The sequence below is a fragment of the Argiope bruennichi genome, chromosome 6 (assembly GCF_947563725.1).
Source record: "Argiope bruennichi chromosome 6, qqArgBrue1.1, whole genome shotgun sequence".
In the NCBI taxonomy this organism is placed as follows: domain Eukaryota; kingdom Metazoa; phylum Arthropoda; class Arachnida; order Araneae; family Araneidae; genus Argiope; species Argiope bruennichi.
In genome coordinates this window covers 88473957-88498696 of record NC_079156.1, presented here as the reverse complement: position 1 = coordinate 88498696, position 24740 = coordinate 88473957, and the positions used below count along the sequence as shown (strand labels likewise).

At 26.7% G+C, this 24740-nt stretch overlaps 1 protein-coding gene across 2 annotated transcripts in view; it reads left to right on the top strand.

Annotated features, from left to right (window-relative positions):
* LOC129971602 (RNA-binding protein 26-like) overlaps positions 1–24740 on the top strand; it is a 33749-nt gene extending 9009 nt beyond the window's left edge. The window contains exons 6-19 of one of the 2 annotated variants that reach the window (XM_056085530.1): positions 1112–1405; positions 3215–3316; positions 3948–4178; positions 6649–6956; positions 9410–9676; positions 10964–11107; positions 11851–11925; positions 13286–13345; positions 13920–14039; positions 15211–15321; positions 16684–16872; positions 18399–18479; positions 22185–22301; positions 24455–24740. In XM_056085530.1, the coding sequence (XP_055941505.1) occupies positions 1112–1405; positions 3215–3316; positions 3948–4178; positions 6649–6956; positions 9410–9676; positions 10964–11107; positions 11851–11925; positions 13286–13345; positions 13920–14039; positions 15211–15321; positions 16684–16872; positions 18399–18479; positions 22185–22301; positions 24455–24538 (2183 nt within the window). In that variant the 3' untranslated portion in view covers positions 24539–24740. Of the gene's footprint in view, positions 1–1111; positions 1406–3214; positions 3317–3947; positions 4179–6648; positions 6957–9409; positions 9677–10963; positions 11114–11850; positions 11926–13285; positions 13346–13919; positions 14040–15210; positions 15322–16683; positions 16873–18398; positions 18480–22184; positions 22302–24454 lie in introns of both variants that reach the window. The other variant, XM_056085529.1, reaches the window with a different exon arrangement.

Here is a 24740-nt window from a genome sequence, read left to right as displayed (position 1 = left end):
GATAGAATAGCCATAATTTATTGGAATGTTTGAAACAATACCTGAATTTCTTTAACTCTTAAATGCCCAGTTAAAAAAAAGTTGATTTTAAAATGTTCTTTTGACTTTTACTTCTTTAATCACGTGAAAAGTACTTTAAAAAATCATATTATGTATGGTTTTTGTCTAAGAAACAACTTTTTATTATTCAGCAACATCAGGGTTTAGTTGACAAAAAAAAAAAAAAAAAAAAAAAAAGATAAAATAATTTTAAATGCTTTTCTTTTCAACTAGCAATTTTTTATTCAACAGTGCTGAATAAAATATAACATTTTTATTCATACGAATAAAACAAAAAGAACATGAATATGCAAGTGAAAAAAAAAATTATGTATATATTCATTAACATCTGGGTTGCATGTAAATGTTATGAATGGATTAAATAACTCTTTCAATATACATCTTATTGGTAATGGTAAGCTTTAAAGCTTCAAACATAATATTTTATGTGTCATAATTAAATAGATTGCTTCAAGGCAATATTCAGCATTTACAGATTAATAAGAAACAAAATAGCATAAAATTCTATTTCATGAAAATAATCAATTTCAGTTTTAATAGCTTTATGTTAATATGTTAAAATTTGTGTTATGATAATTATATTAATTGTAAGGTTTTTTTTTTTTTTTTCAGTAATATTAAAAAGGGAGGGAATCTACTCAACATGCTTGTGATATATAATGAGCATAGTAAAATTTTAATAAATTATTACATTTTGCCTGTAATAGCATTCTAAGCAGTGATAATTTTAAAGCTGTAAATCAAATTTTGTATGGCGTTGATATTATTAAAAATATGCTTTATGAATTAATTTAAATACTCTTAAACTTTTATATCAATTTTCCTACATTATAATTACATCTATTATATTATCTCCTTTTTGTTTTTTAAAGTATTCATTATACATTATACAGCAATTTGGCCTTTACTTAAAAATGATATTTAGCAATTTAATATATATAAATTTAAGAATTTATTTGTGAGGCAAGATTTTGAAAGGAGATGTGTTTATTGGGATATATCATTTGGGTTATTGTTTATTGGTCCATTTATTCCTTTCCTATTTGTTTAGATCGCGATAAAACTGACTATCACTCAAAACCTGAGCCTGAAAGATCAATAAAGATACAACATGGTGACCATGGAGATACAGATTACAGACAAAAACCTCCTTCAGCAGTAGTGCCTTCCCAACTTAATAGTTATTCTAGCAAACGAATATCCAAAAGATGCCAAGATTATGATGAAAGAGGTTATTGTCTGCGAGGGGACTTGTGTGTCTATGATCATGGAACAGATCCCATTCTTGTTGAAGATGTATCTTCTGTTTTGAATTTTGGAGTCGTTTCACAGGACCGTTATGAAGGTACTCCTGTTTAATAAACTTGGTTAAATATTGGGTTTGACTAGCATTAATAATATTAATCAAAATATCAGTAAGAAAGTAAAATTCACAGTTAAATTTTTTTGTAAATTCTTGTCTTCTTTATCAAGGCATTTGTAAAAAAAAATTCATCTGGAAGTTTATGCTTGTGTATGCTTCTTTTTTCAATATGACTTTGGATTGTTTTGATAGATTTTAACGTTCATACTTTTTTTTTTTTTTGCTAGTTCTTATGGACCTTTTTATTACAAATAATTAAGTCACTGCAGATTCACCTAATTTTAATAATTTTGCTCATTAATAGTGGAGAGAAGGAATGGAAAGAATGTTTATTTTACTGAAGAATATTGAGTAAATATAAAATCCAAGAATATGTTGATGCTGATTCATTATTAAAAATAATAATAATAACCTTAATCTCATCTGAGATTTCATTTTATTGAAATAGAGAAATAAACAACAAAAATGAACTAAAATGAATATTATAGTTGAATAGAAACCTTTTTGAATATAAATTTCCTGATTGAATCTGATAGTCATTTTAGTTGATACATTTTATTTAATTTCACAAAAGCAGAAAGAACAACAAAATTGAATAAATAGTTCTGAAGGAATACTGATTTGCATTTTATATAATGATTCTGGTTTTCCTGAAGCATGTTTAAAGAATATAAGGGGAGGAATTCAGAGTACTGAGAAACATAAAAGAAAATATAATGTTCTTATATGAATAGGCCAAAGCTGAATATTTTGCTACTCAATTCAATACGTGACTTTTATAAAGAATTATTATTGAGTGAATGTTTTTCTGAAGGCTGCAATTACTCTTTTTTTTTTTTTTTTTTTTTTTTTTATGATAAATAGTAACATGCCCGATCTTTTCTACAGCAGGTCTACTCATTTTCTTTTAGTTGTAGCTACTTTGAATGGTATTATTTAAAAATATATAAAAATACAATTTTTTTAAAGACTAAATAATTTTAGTGCGTAATTAATTGAAAAACATAATTAATTGAATTCAAACATAATTAATTGAAAAATCAAAAACAAAGTTTTATCCACAACTTCTTTTTTTTTATGTGCAAATTTAAATTGCAGTAAGTGTTAAACTTTTTTAATTCATTCATTTGTATAATGAAGAAAAATTCCTTTAAAGTCATTTTAAAATAAAATACTGCTTCTTTGTTTTTTTTAAAAAAAGTTTTTATGTATTTATTAGTTGATACTTATTTTTAATCTATTAGTCATTGTAACTGCATTATAGTTTTAATTTTCCTAAAAATTTAAGAAAACCTTTTTTATTATGTGTGTTTTTCATGCTTCAATGGACTTGATTCAATTATAACTCTATATAAACATTTATTTAGTTATGTATGTACATATTACATATGTTTGCTTCTTTTGGGTGGATGAAATCTTAATCGTATGAGAAATTCAGAATTGCCATAAAGATAAGCTTTGTTTTGTTGTATTTTTATTTTGTTGTATGAAAATAAATTTAAAATAATTTATATATTTCTTATCCCATATGTATCTATTGTCTTATTTGTTATCCACTCAGCCCAACCCTCTAAAACTGGTATTGTTGAAATATTAAAAAAGGGTATCAGAGTTAAGCTTTCATTTGCTGAAATTATCAGAATTTATTTAATTTCTTAAACAATGCTTTCATAATAAATAGGGTTTATTGCTTCATCAATTTGTTAGGTTATTAAAATTATAAAAGATTTTATTTGTTCTAATTCATGAGATTTTTGTATCTTAAATTCATAATTTTTTTCTCCCCTTCAGATTCTGTTGGTACCAAATCACCGAAACAGCCTCCTCCACCACCATCATCACCACCACCTTTGCCGCCCCCTCCACCTCCATTACCTCCTTTACCACCACCAGGTATGTCTTAAGAGGACAAACACAAATATTTTCTTAGGATTCTCTATTGTGTTATGATCATAAAAGTGATCATGAATATTATTTTTTAATACAAATATTTGTATTGTGTATATAAACTATAATATACTATTAATATTTTAAAATATCTTTTATAAAAAATGGTTTTACTGACAGCATAGCTTTTGTAACATTCTGTTAGTTTTACAAATTTGTTAAATCAATTTTTTTTATTAATTTCTGAATTATTGATGGTAAATTTATTAATATTTAATAATGTTATTGATTTAAGCTATTAATATATTAGTCTTCATTGAAAATATTTAGTAATTTTTTTGTAATCAAATGAGAAATATTTTTTAAGTATAATTTTTTCCAACTTTTTTTAGTTTGAAGTACATTGTAGCTCTTATTTTTCCAGTTTTTTTTACCATATCAATCTAGTTTTACAAGTATAAAAAAAATTTTTTTTCTATATAAGATTAAATTATTCAATTTCATTCTTTATCCTTTTTAATAAGACATTTTTGTAGATAAAATAATTTATTGTTATTGTGTGGATAGTAGATATTTTTTGTAAGTGTGTATGAAATAAATTTTTTGAATACAAGACTTGCACCTTCTTATGCAATAGGTTATGTTCCCGAACCCTACAACCCAGAAGCTCCTGGCATGAATGTTGTTCCAAGAGTCAACTACTGGGTTCCTCCCCCTGTGCATCACATGACACCCCCTCATCATCCTCCCCCTCTTCCTCCTACAGGTGCTGGAATTCCAGGCATGATGTTTAATCTTAATGAAATGCCTCCTCCATTTCATAAAACTCACAGAGCAAGAGAGTTGATTGGAGTTCCAACTGTTGGTAGTGAGTATATTACTGCAATTGTGTATAATAACTGTAAATTTATGTGTTGTGTCATAAATTTACAGTTAATATGATACTTCAAACCAAAACACATTATAAAGTGAATTATCAATATACTGTTATAAAAAATATTTTGAGCCTCAAAAATAAAAGAAAAAATGTATATTTTATTATTCTGAAACTTTATGCCAACTTCTTTACAGAAAATTAGTTTGATGCACTCAAATAATGTATTAATGGTAGAGATTGCAATTTTTATTTGTGATGTAAGAATTAGATGATGTGATTTAGAAATCTTCTTGTAAAAGAAGATCTTAAAGGGTATAGAAGTGTGCTCTTTAAATCTTCGTTATTCTTTTGAATTGTAATATTAATGTGTACTTATAAATTGATTAAAGAAAAGTAGAGATGAAAAAGTAGTATTAAAGAATAGGTCTTAGAATGCCTTAAAATTAAAAGTTTGTTATTAATCAAGAATTTGTTATAGGTTTCTTAAAATAGTTCTGCAGTTTAAGGTAAAACTTCACAACTATTAACTTATTATAATTTCAGACTAATGAAACTACATGACTACCAATACTAACTTATGAATAATATACAGTATTGCCTATTCTTTTATTTGTATAAATCTTCTGAGAGATAAAGGACTGAGTAATACTATATAAAAAACAGTGTTTATTAATATTACTTTATTGAGATATCACAAAGACCATGTTTTTTTGTTTGTTTTTTTAAATCTCAGATGGACTATTAAAAAAAAGACAAATGGTGAAATAAAATTAATTTATTACTTAAAGTTATATACAATGATGGGTACCTCAACATAATCACCAAGAAGATTTGAACATTTGTCATATCAGTATATCCTATTCCCTTTGTTCTTTTTGAAAAAAACTGCAATTAGTGATGTAACATGAGTTTTAATATTCATTCCTCAAAAGCTCCTTATTAGTTTGAAACTTTTATTTTGTCAACCTAGCTAGTTCTTCAATTCAGGCAGGTGATAAAAATTAGTTTTAAGCTGTGTTCTCCATGTAGGGGGACAAGGAACCCAGACTGTTGCAGGAAAAATTGTTTTCTTATTCAACTAGTTGATTAAATCATTTAAAAGATATGGAGAATGCAGGAATCCCAGACAATGAGCTGGCAAATTAGGCCTTTTTAAAATTTGTCAAAATTTCGACTTTGGAGAATGTATATTTATACATTTCTGCTTTGCATTCGTTCCTTAAAAGAAATTTAAAGAACTTCGAGGCTAATAAGCAGCTTCAAAGAATCATTAAAACCCATCTTACATCATTGATGGTAACATATTTTGGAGATTGCACAGGGAATTTGACTCACCAATATGACAGATGCCTAATTCCTGAATCTTCATGGCAATAATGAAAAATATACATAAGTGTACATTTTGGCAATAATTCAGTTTACTCTCTAAACTTGTGTTTTTTTTATAGCTCATCAAAGGCTAAGAAAAAAAGATCATTGCATGCTTCTAATTTAAATAAAGTAATTGATAAATAAATAGCATATAAATTTTGTTTTATTTAAGAGCACAAAGTACAGCATTTCATATCCTTTTAATATTTTGAGACCTTTTTATTTTAACATCTTACTATTTTAAACCCCCGAGTATAAAAATTCATCCTGTTTATTCCAGTTTTTAAATATATTTTGATGACTTTACCTATAGCCAGTCCCAAATGGTATATATTAAGGTTCAATTGTTGTTATACTTTTTTTTTTTTTTTTTTGAATATTGTAAAAGTTGCCATTTAACTAAAATTTCAGTCATTTAAATTGTCTAAAAGAATTGAAATATATTTCTTCAGAATTATTCCAGCCATTGTAAATAAGTATTTCTGTGTGTTTAGCAATAGTTATCATTCTGAGAGAACGATCAAAGATTTATATTTAATGAATTCAAAATTTAAGATCATTAAAGCAAAAATATTACTTTTTTTACAGAATAGATTAGTTGTATAATTTTTGAGTGAATTTAGGTTCTTCTAAAAATTATTCATTTGCAGTCACCAAAGATATGAGGTATGGAAATACTTCATTGATCAAAACAATTTTAAAACAAAAGCAATTTTTAGTTTTAGCTTTGAATGAAACAAAATAAATTTGGTTTATGGCCAGTATTGTAATGTTATTTTAAATAGGAAAATCAAAGGATTAGAAAAAATGTTTTTTGATGTACTTAAATTAACCAAGTTCATTTATTTAAATATAATGATATATATATATTAATGTGATCATAATCTATTTATAATTTTCAAAAACTTCTTTATTGTATTCTAAATTTCTGTGTTGAGAAATGCTTGAAATACTCTTGATATAATGAAATCTTTTTATGGTAATGCTTAGAATCTTTTATAATTTATTATTAATTTTTGTTGAAATTTAAGAGGGGGGGGGAAGAATTTTAACTAACTGGTTACATAAGCCTTTAAAAATTATTTTTCAGATTTGACTGTAGAAAAGGAAAGAGAAAAAGAAAGAAACAAAGAAATCAAACCTGCTGATGAAAATTCAGAGAATTGTTTGAAATCTTATACAGCTGAAGAAAAGAACAAAAGTGCTAATATAGTTGTGAATGAACTGAAAAGAAAGACATTTGATTACAGCCGGTTAGGTGCAAGTCCTAGAAAAATAGTAAAAAAACTGAACAATAGTCGTAGCACATTAGAAGTTAGAAAAGTTCCCCAACATCTGAATACAATATCTATGCTTAATAGTCATTTTTCTAAATTTGGTCGAATTGTGAATCTTCAGGTAAGAATTTTATACTTTTGCATTTTTTCAAATCTGCAGTGTTTATAATTTTGATATATTTTTAAGGGGTAATATCTTTTATCACTTAATATTATGAAATCTTTCAAATACAGTTTGTTATTTATGAGTTCTGTTTTTATAATATCATATTATATGCATTGATATATGAATCATGTCACTCATCAGAAGATTTTTGTAGTCTTTAGTATGTCATTGACAGTTTTTGGACAATACATGTATGTCATTGCCTATAATGTATTGGATTTTAATAATCAATGTTTGCTTTATTTCTGTAAATTTTTGACATTTTTATTTCTGTACTAATATCAGAGTTACCACACTACCAGGAAAATGCAAGGAAATACGAAAATGTTCACAAAAACCAGGAGTTTTTAGTTTTTTTAGTTACTTTTCCCAACCAAAAAAATACCAATCTCTGAAGATTGTAAGAATAATAGATCATAGTCATAGCTTCCCAAAACAAAACAATATCATTTGTAATTGTGTAATCTGGAAACTCCCTTTTTCACTCTCCCCTTTTTTTCTGTATAGACCACTCTAGTTTTGATTTGCGAGACAGTTCTTTTTCCACGAGATTCTCATATTACAGCTAATTAGGATGTGCTACATTTCTGCATTTGCTCAAAAGAATAAAATGCATTTCTCTGTGGGATTAGCAGCATTCAATCTGCTTTAGCAGTGTGGTGATGTTTAGTCTACAATAATTGAGTTTATTGAATGGTTTGTTTATTATTTAAGAAACTGGGAGTTTATTCAAAGTAGATCAGAGAATATTTTAAAATTAACGAGCTGCTCAAAATCCGTATGCAATACAAATTAGACGTATAAAAAAAATCAATCCTGATTTTGCTGAATGGTTCGAGAAGTTCCACAAAATCAGTTTGTTGCATATAGCTCGTTTTGTAAGAAGATTATAAGCCTAAGTAATATGGAAAAACAGGCTCTTACTAGTCATGTCAAAAGAGGAAAACATACAGGATTGTGTGCCTGTTCAAAAGAGTCGTCATTGATGCTGGACTTAGTATCTAAATGGAACAACTTGTCAAATTTGAAAACATTAGTTTTAATGTCTGAGAATAAGCCAATTTTGAACTTTTTAGTTCAAGAACAATCATTTAAAGCTGAATTTTTATGGGCATTAAAACTTGTTGTGTTACATGTGTCCCTTAATTAATTCCAGGAGATATTTTATATATGTTCACAGAAAGTAAAATAGTTAAAAAATGTACATTAGGCCATGCAGAAATGTTGTACCTTATTTGTTATGGATTAAGTCCATTATCTCCATGGAACTATTATCTGAAAAATCTGCTGAAATTGATGCCTAAATACATAGTGAAAAAAGAATTAAAATAATCTTGCTTTGTTATGTTTTTTTGTTAATTAATCATTAAATGATTTGTATCATGGTAACAAAAATGTTTTGTGTTTTATTTCATGCAAGTCCTTAATTTTTGTGTGACTTAAAATTAAAAAGCATGAAGGTAATATTCTGTCCCCTCCTCCTCTCCTTAATTTGTAAATTTTGTCTTTCTAAATTCTGGATAATAAATAAAGTTAGTTTTTTTTTTTTTTTTTGTATATAAATATAAATCTTCTTTTAATATGCTATTATTTCGAATAATGTTACATTGTTGCTTCCTTTCCTTGCTTTTTCCACTCCTTAAAATCATAACTAGTGCATGAATGCTATTTGCACATTTTCTCATTTCTTGAATATATGTACTGGGAAAACACAGGGAATTTTTTTCCCAGATTTCAGTGGCAGCCCTGTAATCTGATTTTTAAAATTTTGCTGTGTATTCAAATTTTTTAATAGTGACAATTTTATTGCTGCTATCAAAAATTGTTAAAAGGTGTTAAAACTGTGTATTGAATAATTAAAGTAATAATTACATTTGATTGCATTTATTCACTACAAAAAGAGTTATCTTCTGAAAAATTTCCTGGTGTTTCAATTTCTGGGAATTTGATCTTTTAATTGGACAAGTATTAGTTTATTTGTAGTACTGAGTGAAAGAATCATTTGCAGTTTTAACTTCATATTTTTAGCACCCATTGGCATATTCTAGAACTGTGAAAACCCTACAAAAATAGATTTTTTTTTTTTTTTCATATTTAAATGTTTGTTAATATTAAAATTGATGTTTGAAAACAAATACAAAAGTAATGCATTTAAATTTATGTTTGTATTTTTGAAATTATTTTTTAAATGTTTGAGGGTTTTTTCCCCCCTCTAATTGTTGCATTGAGTTTATGCATTAACTCTAATGAGTTATGATTTTTTTTTTCCTTTCCTTTCATTTCCTTTTTTTTTTTTTTGTCATTGTGTGTGTTCATGTTAATATGTGATTTTACACTTTTGTTAAGTAAAAATTATTATTTTGTGCAATTAATTAATTTTAATAATTAATTTTTTATTGCCAATTTAGGTTGGCTATGATGGTGATCCTGAAGCTGCTTTAGTGCAATTCATGACTGATGCTGAAGCAACTGCTGCCTATAGATCTGCAGAGGCTATATTAAATAATAGATTTATCAAAGTTTTTTATCACAATCCACAGAAAAAGGAGGAAGATAAAACTACAAATGAAATTTCTGTAAATAATTTAAATAGAACTAATCAATTACAAATAAATAATTCTAATGACCTGAATGCAGAAGAAACACGCCAAAGTGATGTTTTGAGAAGTAACATGGTAAAGTGTTTTCTTATTCAACTCTTATTTATATTAAATCTGATAATGGCCTATTAGATATTATTAGGGTGGGTTTATTGGCTTCAGGAAATGGAGAAAGTTTTGAAATAAATCATAGAAAATCAATTTTCCGATTAAATTATTTGCAACAATCTTGATTTATATCAATGTTTCTGAACTTTTTTCGATAATTGTCTTTATATAATAAATAAGAAAATCTTAGATAGCAGATAAAGCTTTTAATGTTTGAACTATTTCAGGCTATTAATAGATTTTCAGCAAAACACTTTTTTGTGGTTATTTTAATATGGCTGATTTCAGACTTTTTTTAAATATAAATAATAAAAGTTCCCCCCCCCTTCCAAAATCAAGATTATCTTATAAACTTCATGGGCTAATGACAACAGTAATACAAAATTATCTTCTAGTGAATTGAGATTTTTTCCCCCCTTTCACATTTAGTTTAAGTATAGCTATAAGCTCATTTAATACTAGGTTAAGGAAAAAATAAATTATTCACTATGAACTGAAAAAGAAAATGTTTCTTTAACTGGCATTTTAATGTTTAATAAAGAAAAGTATATGTTAAAAAAGAAAAGATTTCCCTTAGATGATTAGGTGTCCCAGCATTTTATAATAAGTGACTTTTGAGAGTAAATGACAAAAAAGTAACTGATTAATAAATGCATATTCTTTTTTTCATATGTAGAAAAAGTACTTTTATTAACTTTGATAATATAAGAATTTTTTCTTTGGGTGGATTTTTAAAAAAAATTCATTTACCCATTATTAATTCTTCTTATGATTTGTTTTCTTTTTGTTTTTTGAATTTGCTATTAATTTTGAAACTCTTGTTATGTATATTGTGTAATTTTATTTTAGACCACTCTTCATTTTTATGTGATTGCTGTCTTAGCTTAGTTTTTTTCCATAATTTAGCAAATCCATGAAATGTTGAGAAGAGACATTTGTCAAAGACAACCAGGCATTGTTTTATGATTCATCTGCCTTGCACATTTTTTTAATTTTTTCTCTAACTGGATTTCTCACTTCTTATTTGTCTTTTTTTTGGGGGGGGGGATAAATGAAAATTATTTGCTTCAATATTAAGTTTGCACAGAAATTTAATTTACTTTTCAACATGAAATGCCCTTCAACTTTTTAATTACTTAACTTTTTTTTTTATAAATTATATTATATAGTCAGATTTAAATTACATATAAAATATATGCTTGAAGGTATTCTTTTTTGTTATATACATATAATTTTCTAGAATTTTTTTTACAGTCAACTATATATACTTCCAAGGGAAATTTATCTAGAACAGTATTCATTCCATCTGTGAAAAAAAGCACACCAAATTTTACTTCCACTCCTGCTCCTGTCATTACACAAACAAGAAGGATAAATAAAGAGCCAGTAAAGAAACAGGTAAATGTAAGAATTTTTGTTATATAAAAATGTTTTGTTTCGAAAGATATTATAAAACTGCATTAAGCTTCTCATTTTTCATTCTTTATTTCTGTTTATTATTATTAAAAGATGTTATTAACTGGTATATGTTAGAAAATTTTATTAGAATATGAGAATTTCTGTATGTTTTAAAAATGCATAATGATCAATAAATTTATTCAGCATTAAATTAAGCAATTAAAGAGATAAAGATCATCTTATTTATCAACAAATGTATTTTTTTAGACATGAGATAAATGTTTCATGAATTTTCAAATGAATTTTTTATTGTTTAATTAATTTCAAATAGTGATTTTACATAGAAAAAAAGATTTCAAACTATGATGGCATTCATAATAAACATTTAGTACCTTGTAAAAATTAAAATCCAAACATTCAGAATCTTTGTGAATTGACAAAATTGAGTTAAAAGTGTTGGATATCTGAAAATGTGGCCACTTTACTAAATTAAAAAAAAAAAAAGACATATATTATTTTTTTCTTATGTCATATATGTTTATTTAAAAGATTATAAAAAAATTATTATTGTATTCTAAGAATTACCTTAGAATTTATTTATTTTCTTATCTTCTTATCCAAAATATTTTGATGTTTGTTGATTAAGTTATATGACTTTAAGAAAAATTGTTAGTGTTCCCTCAAATATGAAGATCAATATCCTGTGTACTTAAATTTTTAACTGTTGATTTTATTAATTACAGGATGCACTTCAAAAACGATTAGAACTGCACAAGAAAAAACAAGAATTCTTAAAGTCACAAATTGAACATCAGAAGGTAAATTGCTTCCAACCTTTCAGATTTTTTTTACTTAAATTCATGTAACTGCTAATTAGATATTCTAAATTTGTTGGAAAAAAGTATGACTGTTTTATTATTTAAAGTGCTTAGAATTTTTGTAAATTTGTATTAATGGTTTTCAGAAGATCAAGAATTATTCTGACTTTTAGGTAAAGTCTTTTTAAAGAATTAGCCTATTCTGATGATTCTCATGATATGAGTTGTAGAAAATTTCTACAGATCTTTTCTGATTGTACCACCTATTACCTAAAAGCACCCTGAATTCAAAAATTTATATAAAATGTATAATAAATTCAATCTGTATTTTAAAAATTAATTCATTTTTTAACCACATAAGTTCAAACATAAAAGTCAGCTAAACTTCAAAGGGCTTCTGATTTTTTTCTATTCAACTTTAGAACTAATTTTTATTGCTTTAACTATATACCACTGAGCCAATGATTCACACAAAAATTGCACACCCAAAAGAAATGCTGAGTTCATTTATTTATTTATTTTGTAAGTTACTTCTCCAGTGCATAAAAATTTTGAACACATTTCTATATTCTCTTTTTAAGCCTCGTTGATATCAGTATATTACTTAATTTCCAAATCATATATTTCCAAAAAACATTAAAAAAAAATACTTATTTATACTCATTCTTTTTTACAACTCTCATGCTCATCTAACAATCAATGTTTCTTTGTGTGCATATTGTGATTTTGAATCAAATAGAGATGTTATAGAGAAAACACATATTTTTTACATTTTTAAAATTAATTTTCTTGAAAATTTTCATTTTTCTATAATTCTGTAATTTTTGAGAAATCATTCAATTTATTTTAATAATTTGAACATTTTTTATAAGGTGAATAGTTTTTTTTTCTATGAAGTTTTTTTGAGCCAAATAGAGATAAGTTGTAGAGAAAACACATATTTTAAGGTGAATAGGTTTTTTTCTATGAAGTTTTTTGTACTTGCTACCCTGTATAAGTTATGAGTTGATAACTTTACTAATAGATAAAAACCTTTCAATATGCATGTATGTCTTGTTTCTCTTAATTTTCTAAAACTTTGATGGCCTCATGGCAAAGTCTCAGCTTTGAAATTAGTGAAGAATTGTGTATTTAAGGCTAGACTCCTCGAAATATCCTAAATATATGCAAGTAGCATACATATATACTTAACCTAGACAAAAAGGAATCTTTTTTCACTTTTCTGCTATATTTTCTTTTCTTCCAACTTAATAATAGGAAAAAATAAAAAAAGTTTTCTAACTTTTTAAAATATAAAAACTTTATGAAAAAAATGTATTATTACACAAAAAATTAATTTTGTCAATTTTTCAACTTCTAGGTTATTTTGGATAAATTAAGCAAGTGCAAGAATGAAAAAGAAAAGGAATTCTTAAAGCAGGTGAGATTAATATACTCAGATAATTAATTTTTTGAATTAAACGTATAATAAATTAAAAAAATTATGAAATAATTTTCAGGTAATGAATATATTTCAAAGTATACTAAATTTTATATGGTTTTGTTACAGATTCACATACATTTTATAATTTTCTAAATGGGCAAGGCATCTCTTTTTCATTGTTCTTGGGTGAATAAATTTCAGTTTTCTGTTATTTACAAATACCATCTAAAGTAAAACTTCTTTATTCATCATGATAATTATAGAAATATATTCAATGACAAATATATTGATATAATTTGAAATATTGAATAATTGTAATGCAGTTTGCCGATGCTAAAATATTGATGTTCCTATAGGAAAGACAATGAAAGATTTTCATGATTAAGGAACTCATTATGTCAATATGAAGTTGTATTATTTTTTAGTGTTAAAAAGCAAAATGATGAAACAAAAGACATTATCAATATTTGTGTTGATTTTTTTGAGTGAAATTAAACTTTTGTTTAATATTATTTCATTATTTATTCATACGTTTTTTTTTTTTTTTTTTTTTTTTTTTTTCCCTACCTAGACTATACAAACTCTTTCTGAAAAGATAGCATCTATTCAAAATGATGTGAAGAAAGATTCATTGGAATTGAAAAATATGCTGAAAACAGCCAGCAGTCAATCACATCTGACAAAAACTGAAGTTTGTATTAAATAAATCTCACTTTTTTGTTACTTTATATTATGTTTATAATGTTATGCATTAATAAAAATATTTAATTAGGAAATTAATTATTTTCAAAAGACAAATATTGATATTCAGTAGATAATCAGTTTGCTTATATAAGTTTAGCTCCATAACTTATATTTTCTGTAATTAATGTGCTATTAATAACAGGTAAAAATTATATTTTAAAATTCTGCTTAATGTATTTAATGTTAATGAAGGCACAAGAAAGTAAATTCTAATTGTGAATAAGTTTATTTTATCAAGAGAGGGGGAGGAAATGCACTCAGATAAATTCTTGAAAGGAAAAAATCTGTAGAATATTCATTTAACGTAAAAAATAATTATCATTAAAAAATGTTATTCTGATGTTTCTTTATTGGTGATGGCATTTTTTTTTTTATTTTGCATTCTATTCTCAATGTGTAGTTGATACCAAAATTGTTTAAATTTGAGGATTCGAATAATTTTAATCAACCTTACTAAAGCTTCATTGTTCAGCTATAAATGAAACCATTTTGTTAGAAGTCATAAAATTGTGTTTCTCCTTCTGTCTGTCTCTCTCAACATTCCTGCCTAGTCTGTTTTATGAATAGAAATATAATTCCTTAATTATATTTTAACTGACCCTCAGTCTGTTTTTATACTCTTTTTATTCAGTAAAGAGTGGAATGTTCATCCTTTTCATAGATAATCTGATACTTTCTCCTTCTGTCCTCTTCTGCATTGATAAACATATAGTGGAAGAGCAGTGGTGTAGAGCAGGAGGTAATAAACCCTCAAAAGTACTGGCAGTCCATGGGCATGAAAGCCCTTTCCACCATTACCATCAACTTATGTGTGTAGTGATGCACAATATGCTGTGTTTAATAATTTCGTGAAAAAGTTAAATATGTACTATGGAAGCTTTCTTTTCCAATTACAGGAAATAATTTTCCTCTATTTCTGCTAGGCTATTATGTTGAATAATGTTGTTCTGTAGTTAGAAATTTAATTTAATTTGATTTTTATGATCAAAAACATATTTTATCCATATACATTTTTTTCCCCACACTCAAAATGTTTATGTATGTTTTTGCCTGCAGCTGTCAGTAGTTTTCACAAATGTGTAATTTTTTTAAATCTAACTGATCATATTTTAATTTAGGCTGAGAAAGAATTACTTGATGCTGAAATGGATTTGTATAATAAACAGCATACAGGAGATGATTCTGGGACTGCAGAACTGCTGTCAAGAGTTAATGAATTGAAGAAAAAAGTAAGAAATTAAAAGCTCTTGAATTCTCAAGCACATTTTTTTCTTTCTTTCTCAAAGAATAGTAGTTTTTGTATTATATATTTTTCAATAAATAAAATTACACTTTTTGTTTTATTTGGATTTTAACCGTGTTGAAATGTTTATTGAGAATATGATGTAAATGAAAAGTCTGGTTCATTTTTGAACTTTCTGCAAAGCCTAATAATTTTAATTATTTTTTAAAAATTGAAACCCGATGCTAGAAAAATGGATTAGAATGTAAAGTGCATTTAACATAAAATGGCCAACTTATACATTTTTGCATGCATTGATTTAGATAAGATGAAATTTTTTTTTGATTGATAAATTGTAATTAACTATATATTTAATTATTCTTCCTTATCATAATATTAAAGAAAAGTTTTTAAAAAATATTTCTAAATTAATCCATTTATTTTTTCAAAATTTGTTTTTGTTATTCATATTATTTTCTCTCACAAATCAGTAATGTATCAGGATTTCTTATTTGTTGTGTAAAAGTCAAACCTGGATTTCAATAATGATCTACCATGAATGTAAGGCTTGTGTACTTAAATATGTAACACTGTTAGCATCCTAGTGTCAGCATGGTATGGATTTTTGGAGTTAAAGGTTTCAGATTGGATGCCTCTTTGAGATTTATCCTCGTTATCTGATTAGAGTTTAAAATTCTGAAATTCTTCCTTACTATTTTACAGGATTTCTTCAGAAAGGAATATTAATTTAATGCATAAAATCATATCATATTTTCATTTTTACTAATTGAAGTAGTAAAAGAGTCATTTATTTTGAAGCATCATAATAAATAAATAAATTAGTTTGGAATTTTAATATATTTAAAATAAAATCTGCATTTACTTCTTCAATTTTTAAATTGATAAGTATGGAAATAAAGAAATACAATAAAGTAATTGCTAATACTGTACTGTACTAATTTTACTTTCTTAAATAAAAATTATTTATTATATTCCAAAATTGTTAATCCTTTTTGGTTAGGATTTATGTGACAAACTTTAATAATATGAATTATGTTCTGTATCAGAAAGATATTGTAGTTTATTTTTTGATGATATTTTTCTAAATATCTACTTCTACTTTGACATACAAGAAAGAAACTAATTATTTCGATTTCATTGCATATTACATATTTAAAATACATTCTTTTAAAAATAGTTGTTGTACTCTTTATCAAAAAGGTCATTTTTTTTAATTGAAATGTTGTAATAGTGATCTATAAATACTATTCATCAAAACTGCCTTGTACCTTTTTTTATAACATTTCAAAAGAACTTTTCCCCATTTTTGAAAATGGTTTATAAGACTTTTAAAATTTTTTCCATTTAGGCAAAAGCTCTAGGACTTCTTGACAATTTACCTCATTCGCCTTTACTAGGACCACAATCTAGACATGTGAATTCCAGGTATTCTTCTAGGAATGTACCAGCTTTTAGTCACCATAGTGTAGATCATCGTCCTCGAAAGATACTTGTAACTGGATCAACTAACAAAGATGGCTTAACAAAGCACCTTATGGTATTTATTAATGAAATCTCTTATTGCATTAATTGATCATGGAATAAATACAATTGTATTTGAAATTTTTGAGCTTGAATAAATATTAATTTTGACTGTCTGGATTTATTTTATCTACTCACAGTTCTTATAAAACACATAATATTATTATATTGATTATACATTATATTAATCATACTTATATTAAATACTATATATCTATATATATACATACATACATGTACTACCATTAAGTGCTTGGACATCCATGCAAATGAGGATATCTGCGGTTCTTATCTACGTCACACTTTCTGCATTTAAATATCGTATAAGAAACAGCATTTACATTAGTTGCAAGCAAGATACATGGAATTCGAAGTTGTGTGATTTCGAGAAAGGCATAGTTGTCAGATATCATAGAAATGGCCGATCCTTTAGGGGCATATCTAGTGAGTTAAATATTCCAAAATCGACAGTGGTTTTTATCATTAAAAAGTGGAAGGTGAATGGTATTGTCAGAATATGTTTCAACCTGGAGAGATAAAGACCAACCAGTGTTGGTTGTCCAAAGAAATTCAGAAAAACTGCACCAAACCAATGGCCCACATATTCCAAGGGTTCCAACAAGCATATGGGACTGTTGCTTAGATAAATACTATTTGCAAAGAAGCATATTTGCTTCATTTCCATGATTGTGCTGCTGCCCATAATCCTTTAATTACAAAATCCAACCACTCCGTTCAATTGAGGATGTGCAAGGCACATTAAAATTGCACTGTAGATTAGTGAAAACAGGTTCTCTGGAGTGATGAATCAAGGTTGTATCTCTTCCAGTTGAATGGCAGAGTCTGGGTTTGGTGTATGTAAGGAGAACGCCTTTTGCCAGAATGATTGTGCCTACAGTAAACTTTAGCGGTGGTGGAATTATTGTCTAGGGATGTTTCTCGTAGTATGGATAGGACCTTTGATCCTAATTCATGGTAGGCTCAATGCTAATTCTGACTCCATTATTATGTGCTTCCTATGCTGTGGCAATTTTGGGGTTGGATCATTGTAATTTCCAGTATGAATTTCCAGTGTAATTTCCAATCCATTGTAATTTCCAGCCACTTGGCACGTTACAAGGTCCACCATGGATTATTATGAGTAACAATGGGTTGAACCGACTAACCTGGCTGCCCAGAATCCAGACTTGAATCCTATAAAAAAAACCTTTAGAACTAGTTGGGTCGCCAAATTAAAAGGTATAGCAACCGTCCAAAATTGGTGAAAGAATTTACATGTTTGTCCAAGTGAGTGGAAGAAAATACGACTGTCAATCATCCAAACACTTGTGAAAAGCATACCTCGGTGTATAAAGGCTATAAATGTCTCAGGTGGAGGCTCTACTAACCATTGAATATGAATACATTGTGTTTTTGTAATATCATAGGTGTCCAATTACTTATTGGTAGATTGTGTGTATGCATATATATATATCATTACTTTTTTTGGTTTATTTTACTGCATTTTGAAATTGTTAACTGATGTTTGTATATATTTTTTAGCAATATGGAAGCGTAGAAAAAGTTGAAGAAACTTCTGTAGGCTTTATTTTTACATTTAGCACAAGACAAGAAGCAGAGACAGTAAGTAAACACTCTATATTTTAGAATAAATATTTTTGACAGAAATATTCTTTATTTGATTAACAATTAATTCTTAAATTTAAAGAACTTGAATAAGTATTTCAAATTTTATATGCCTATCTCTAATGTATCTCATATTTGTAAAGATGGAATTTTTTGCCATTGACATTACAGTGTTTTTATAGATTATTTATGAGTTAATTGATTAATTTTAAATTTTGATTCCATTATCAATGCCACCATCTAGTTATGAAATTGAGAAAAATTATTTTTAATGTTCCATATTATTTGTAACATTGAATTATAAAACAATTAAAATAAAATAAATTTGTGTGTGTGTATATATATATATATATATATATATATATATATATATATATATATATATATATATATACATACACACACACACTTACACATGCATGCAAGGTATTTGTTGTTATTTTGATCTAATAGCTAATTTCTAGATCATTGACATATAGTTCCAATAGAAAAAAAAATGTCTTAAATGACAGGAATAATTATATTTTATGCTGTTTGAATCAATAAATTTATTTATAAAGAAGTTACATATTCTATCTTAATAAAGTCCCCTGGCCTATTAGTCATGTAAAGTAAGAAATTATTGACATGTTGAAAAAAAGCAATTTTTTTATGACTAAATTATAGCTGTTTTACTTAAATAGCTATATTACCTATATAAATACCTATTTTAAGAAATAATAAAATTTTGAGTGAAATTAAAAATTTGAATTGTAATTTTTTTTTTATTGATTTTTAAAAATATAGCCAAAAGAAAAGTGCAAAATTGATAATTAATTTGTACATCTCTAGCAGTAATGAAGATGAATATGTGTGTCTTGCTGCTCTACAGGCTTGACCGTTTTACCTACATCTACCAAATTTAGTGCATGTAGTTAAGAATTTACACTGCATAGCATTTTTCTGAAATTTTTATTAGAATTTTAATTAATTAAAAATTGGCTGAATGTTGACATTTTCCCACAATAGCTTTCAAAAATATTGTTGAAAAAAAATACATTTTACATTTTTTCAAAATTTAAAAAGTTATCTTTTACGTGATGCATTTTAATAGATGTGCAAATTTTTGCTTAATTGCAATTTTTTGTCTGGTTTTGATCAATAGATTAAATTAGCTTAACTTGAAGCTTATTCCTATTTCAATTTTTCATTGTTTCATCAATTGTTGATCTCAGGATTTTTTTTTCTTTCCATAGTTGAAAGCTAAAGAACATTTTTTCTGCTTTATATTTCTGTAATTTATGAGAGGTATAAAAAAATGATGACAATATTGCAAAATTCAGAAGATAGATAAATGTTCTAATAACACATAATGCCATGTGGCAGATATCAATTAGAAAGGTCCATCTACAAAATAAATAGATTATATGTAATAGGCTGCTAAAATAACATAGCTTTAACAAAGTTTATAAAATTGTTGATTGGTCTAAAATTATAGTATTCAAAACTGCAGAATTCTCTGAGATTTGATCACAAAATTTAATTTTTTTAAAATAATTATTTAAAACATGGAGTGTATAGAATATTTCACAGAAAATAATTCCTTAAAACCAAAGGTCTGCATAAAATTTAGATTCCATCTTTTTTTTAAAGTATATTTATTAACCAAAACAAAGTTAAAAAATATTATTTATGTTATTTAAATCCTTTTGAAAGTAAAATTAAAATCTGAATTTTGAAGAAAAAAAACCCAGTTTTTTTTTTTTTTTTTTTTTGAATAACTCTTTGAGATATTGCATAAATTAAAGTCCAAACAATTCTGTTTTCTGTATTCATATAAAATTTAAAAAAAAAAAAATGCATGGTTGCAGCAAAGAATATTTCAGAAGCTCAAATTTTATGAGGACTGGCAGAAGATATGGGAGGCTATGTTTGAGAGATGCATAGTATAATGAACAAAATGGCTTTAGGCTTATAATAATATGAGTTGTATGACTATCAAAATTTGAAGCTTAAAAATATTTTGTTGAAGAAGCTGTTTAAGAGACTAAGTTGCATAAAATATTTAATTGAAATTTTAGTGAGCATTTATCCTGTTAAAACAGGTGATCACCAAAGGTGACTAGTAAATAATAACAGAAATACTATACAGTTTGTTTGATAAAGAAAATATGACGGCAAAACCAAATCATTTTTTATACAAAATAAAGTGATAGTTAAAATGTGATTATTATTAAAAGATTCTAATGATTTGAAATAAAAAAAATCCCTACACCCTTAATCTTAACATTACAAACGGTTTAAGTTCTGCAATAACTCTTGATGAGGTATATAGCCACTTACTTAAAGTGTAAGTAGTAATAGTAACAAAAATGCTAATAGACAGATACCTTTTTAATTAAAACTATATATAAACTAGTTGATATATACCTTTTGTTACTGGTAATTAAAATCTTCCCTTGTATAATATTATTAATGTTTAAAAAAATATTTTGGTATATTACTTTTAAAAAAAAATTATTATTCTACTCTAAAAGTTTTGGTTTTTTACCATTTGCATTTGATTAAATTAGAATATCATTTGAACTAAAAGATTTTTAAAATTTTTAATATCTAATTTTGTTCACAAGTTTTAGTATTTGTTATATTAGATTTAACTCCAGATTTTACTCTCAAATGTTGAAGTATAAGAAGAATCATCTCCATTGAGTGATTGACTTAAATTTAATTTTAAGCATGATTAAATTGTTATTTTTATGACCATTAAGTTCATTGTCAAAGGACATATTAAAATAATTTTAAAAAATAATGGTATAGTTAAAAATGTAGAGAAAAAATTTGTGTATTTCTAATGAATTTAATGTAAAATTAATTTTTGTGCTTTGGCAACTTAACTTGGCAATATTCTTTTTTGTGTCATATATAATAAGTTTTTGAATTTATACTGGGTGTTTAGGAAGATATATGGAACATACATCCAGATGATACATAGATATATACAGCCGCAACAACAGCTATTATTATGAAGAAATGTATTATCTTGGTATTGTTTACAAAGTTAGATATTAATACTGAAATGTATATTTTGAACGATGGCTGCCTTTGCAAAGTATTGCAAAAAAAAAAAAAAAAAAAAAATTGATTTTTCCAAATTTGATTGCTGTATTTTAAGTACTCCCTTGAATTATGCATCATAAGTGTCTCAGCTTTGCTTTGCAAAATCAACCATATTTAGAAACAAAATGAATCTATAAATTAGTGGTTAGTTCTTGATTTTGTGGTTTTTCAGTGTATATCATTGATAGTTATTATCTTAAGAGCCACATCACATATCTTCTTCCCAGGAAGTACTAATTAAAGAACACAAGTTTGTAGAATTCAATAATATTTGTGAAGAGTATGTGTAAAACTAAATTTTGACAAAATGGAATAAAATACTAATTTATGGCTAGTTCAGAAATACATATTTGGCTATCTGGAAGATGTTATTTATGCCACTAATATCAGGAATTAGATGGATTTATATTGACAAAAAAGAATTAAATGCAAAGGATGATAAGAGAAAAATATTACTATTATAATTATATCTAGCTAAAAAAAAGATATATATATATATATATAATATATCTTTGGATCCAAGGATATTTCTTGTCCTGAAAGACATTGTATAACAGTTTTATTTTCAAAAATATTCCTTTATATAAAATTTATCTCTTGTTTTAGGCACATGGTCATGGTTCTAAATTTGGCGATAGCATTCTTTCTATTTCTTGGTTCCATGATCCTCAATTAACTGCTGTTCAGAATATAGACCACAATAATGATTCAGAATCAAAGCAGGTAAGTCATTGTTCAGTTTCTCTTTCTCTCTCCTTGCTTAAATTCAAGCTCTTGATTATTGAATTATAGAAAATTTACAAAATTCACAGTTCTTTAGCATTTATACTATGTAGTGTTTTGTTAATTTTCAATAATGTGTGAATATATGATCAGTTTGTGTATTGTTAAACAGTTTGCTATGCACTAAAGCTGTTCTAAGTGAGTCTTTTTTAAGCTTTAAGTACATCCTTTCTCCTTCAAAAATGATACCGAGTAAAATTGTGTCTCCTTGTTGCTGACCATTAACCTTTTTATGGTAGAAAACTGTTTTGCTAATAATTAAGCAACTATTATGAAGGCAACTTTCAAAACTCATGACTCTTTAACCCTTTCGGATGGGAGGCCTCAATCCTAGATGCACATATGGGATGGAACATACAGGAATGAAATCATCCCACATGACGGGAGTTTTGCATCTCTAAGCCTAACTTTGAAAAAAAATCAATAAAAGTAAAGTTTAAGTTCTAATGTTGCCATTTTTTAGTTTATTTATTAAATTTTAATGCAAATACATTCTTCTACTGAAAAATGGTGTTTTCTTGCCATAATAAAACCGAAACCAAGGCTTTCCGTAGTAAAAAGAAAAGTGCATGAAATGTATCCGAAAGTTATGCCAAATCCAACAGCAAAACCCAAAAAGATTTGTTACAGTTACACTGTAATAAAAAAGAAAAAGAAATTTGATGGGAGACCAAAAATGCGAATGATTCTATCAAGTGGAAAATTACACAACCCACCTCTGTTCATTTATATTATTCCCCTCCCTGCAACAGCTGAGGAGTAAAATACCAGGGTCAGGCTGAATATGAGCAAACTAAAGGTCAGGATATTAAACGATATTTATTCCAAAAGTAATGGATACAAGGAGGTGATAACATATAATGGTGTTTAAATTTTTTTTTTAAATTTAAAATGCATATATTATCACCATTCTATGAGTTTGATATCCAGAAATGCAAGGATTGTACATCCAGCTGCAAGATACTTTCCTAGGTGGTGCATATATGACATGCCCATCACGAAAGGGTTAATAATTATATATCATGTTATCTAACACCTCCTTTTTTATCAATTTTCAGTAATATGAGAATACATGATGAGTTTGTTTCAAAATACAAATTTTTTTAGATACTGTTTTGTAGATTTTCCTCTTAAACATTTTATTAAAATTTTGTTGAGGTTTTGAATATTTTTCTATTAGAAAAAATAAAACTCGATCTAATTTAGTTGAAAACATCTGGATTGTATAGGTATAGATAATCGGAGTAAAGTTTTCCCATCCAGCTACGACGAGTTCCTGTGTTTCACAACGGCCCAGGTTGTCTGTTCTGTTAATTAGTCTGATAGTTCATGTAGTGTAGATGTGGTTAAATGCCTGTCTTCTGAAATAAAGACCAAGCACCAGTTTCTAGGCTATAGATTTAATTACATTATGTACAGGGGTTAATATTTGAGGAATATATGGTTTTGATGGCTCAAGAATCATTCCTAATAAATCAACAAACACTACTGCACATGGTGTCCTCTACTTGCCTCTTCACACCCTGCCCCTCTCTTTTTCCTGTGGTCAGTGCTCTTCAGGGGCGACATTGGAACCCAGGATACAATATTTGGCCAGATATCACCCATTTTGAGTGAGAGGACCATTGCCAATCTTTACTATAGGATACTATAGTGCAAAACCAAAAGGGAAAATAGACTTTAGATCAAGCCACGTAAGTATATATGAATGATGGACCACAACACTTCCATTAGATCAGGCTTTATCTTGTTGGAAAATTGGCTCCATAATGATGACACAATGTATGGATTCGACTCATCCCTGATATTATGACCTTTGATGTGGAAATTTCCAGCTATCTTAATTTCCTTTTTCCACTTAATAAGACATTATGCATTATAATCTAGTCAATTTGCTTCAATTATGTATTATACTCTGTTATATATTTTCATTCTTGTATTCATAATTTTATAAGCATTAGTTGTAATGATATGCATTTTTACTTCTAAATTTTTATGCATGAAACTTTTAAGAATTAATAATATATATATAATTGGCCATAAAGATTAATTAGTTTGACTGTACAATCTAATAATGTATTCCCACCATACAGATTACTTCTCCAGTTCCTGAAGGAGATGATGAAGAAGAAGAGGATGAAGAGGAAGACAGTGAAGCTCGATCGTGGCGCCGATGATGTGATTCCATTCCTGTGAACTTTATTCAGAACAGTCATTAGAAGTTACTCATGCTGCAAATAACTCATATCTGTTTTTATGATATGGTGCACTGATGATAATTTATTATATTTGACTACATCCATCAGCTGCCAAATTTGTAAATTTTTAAGTGTAAAATTTGAAATAAATACTCATTTTTCAGATAGATAAAAATTGGTT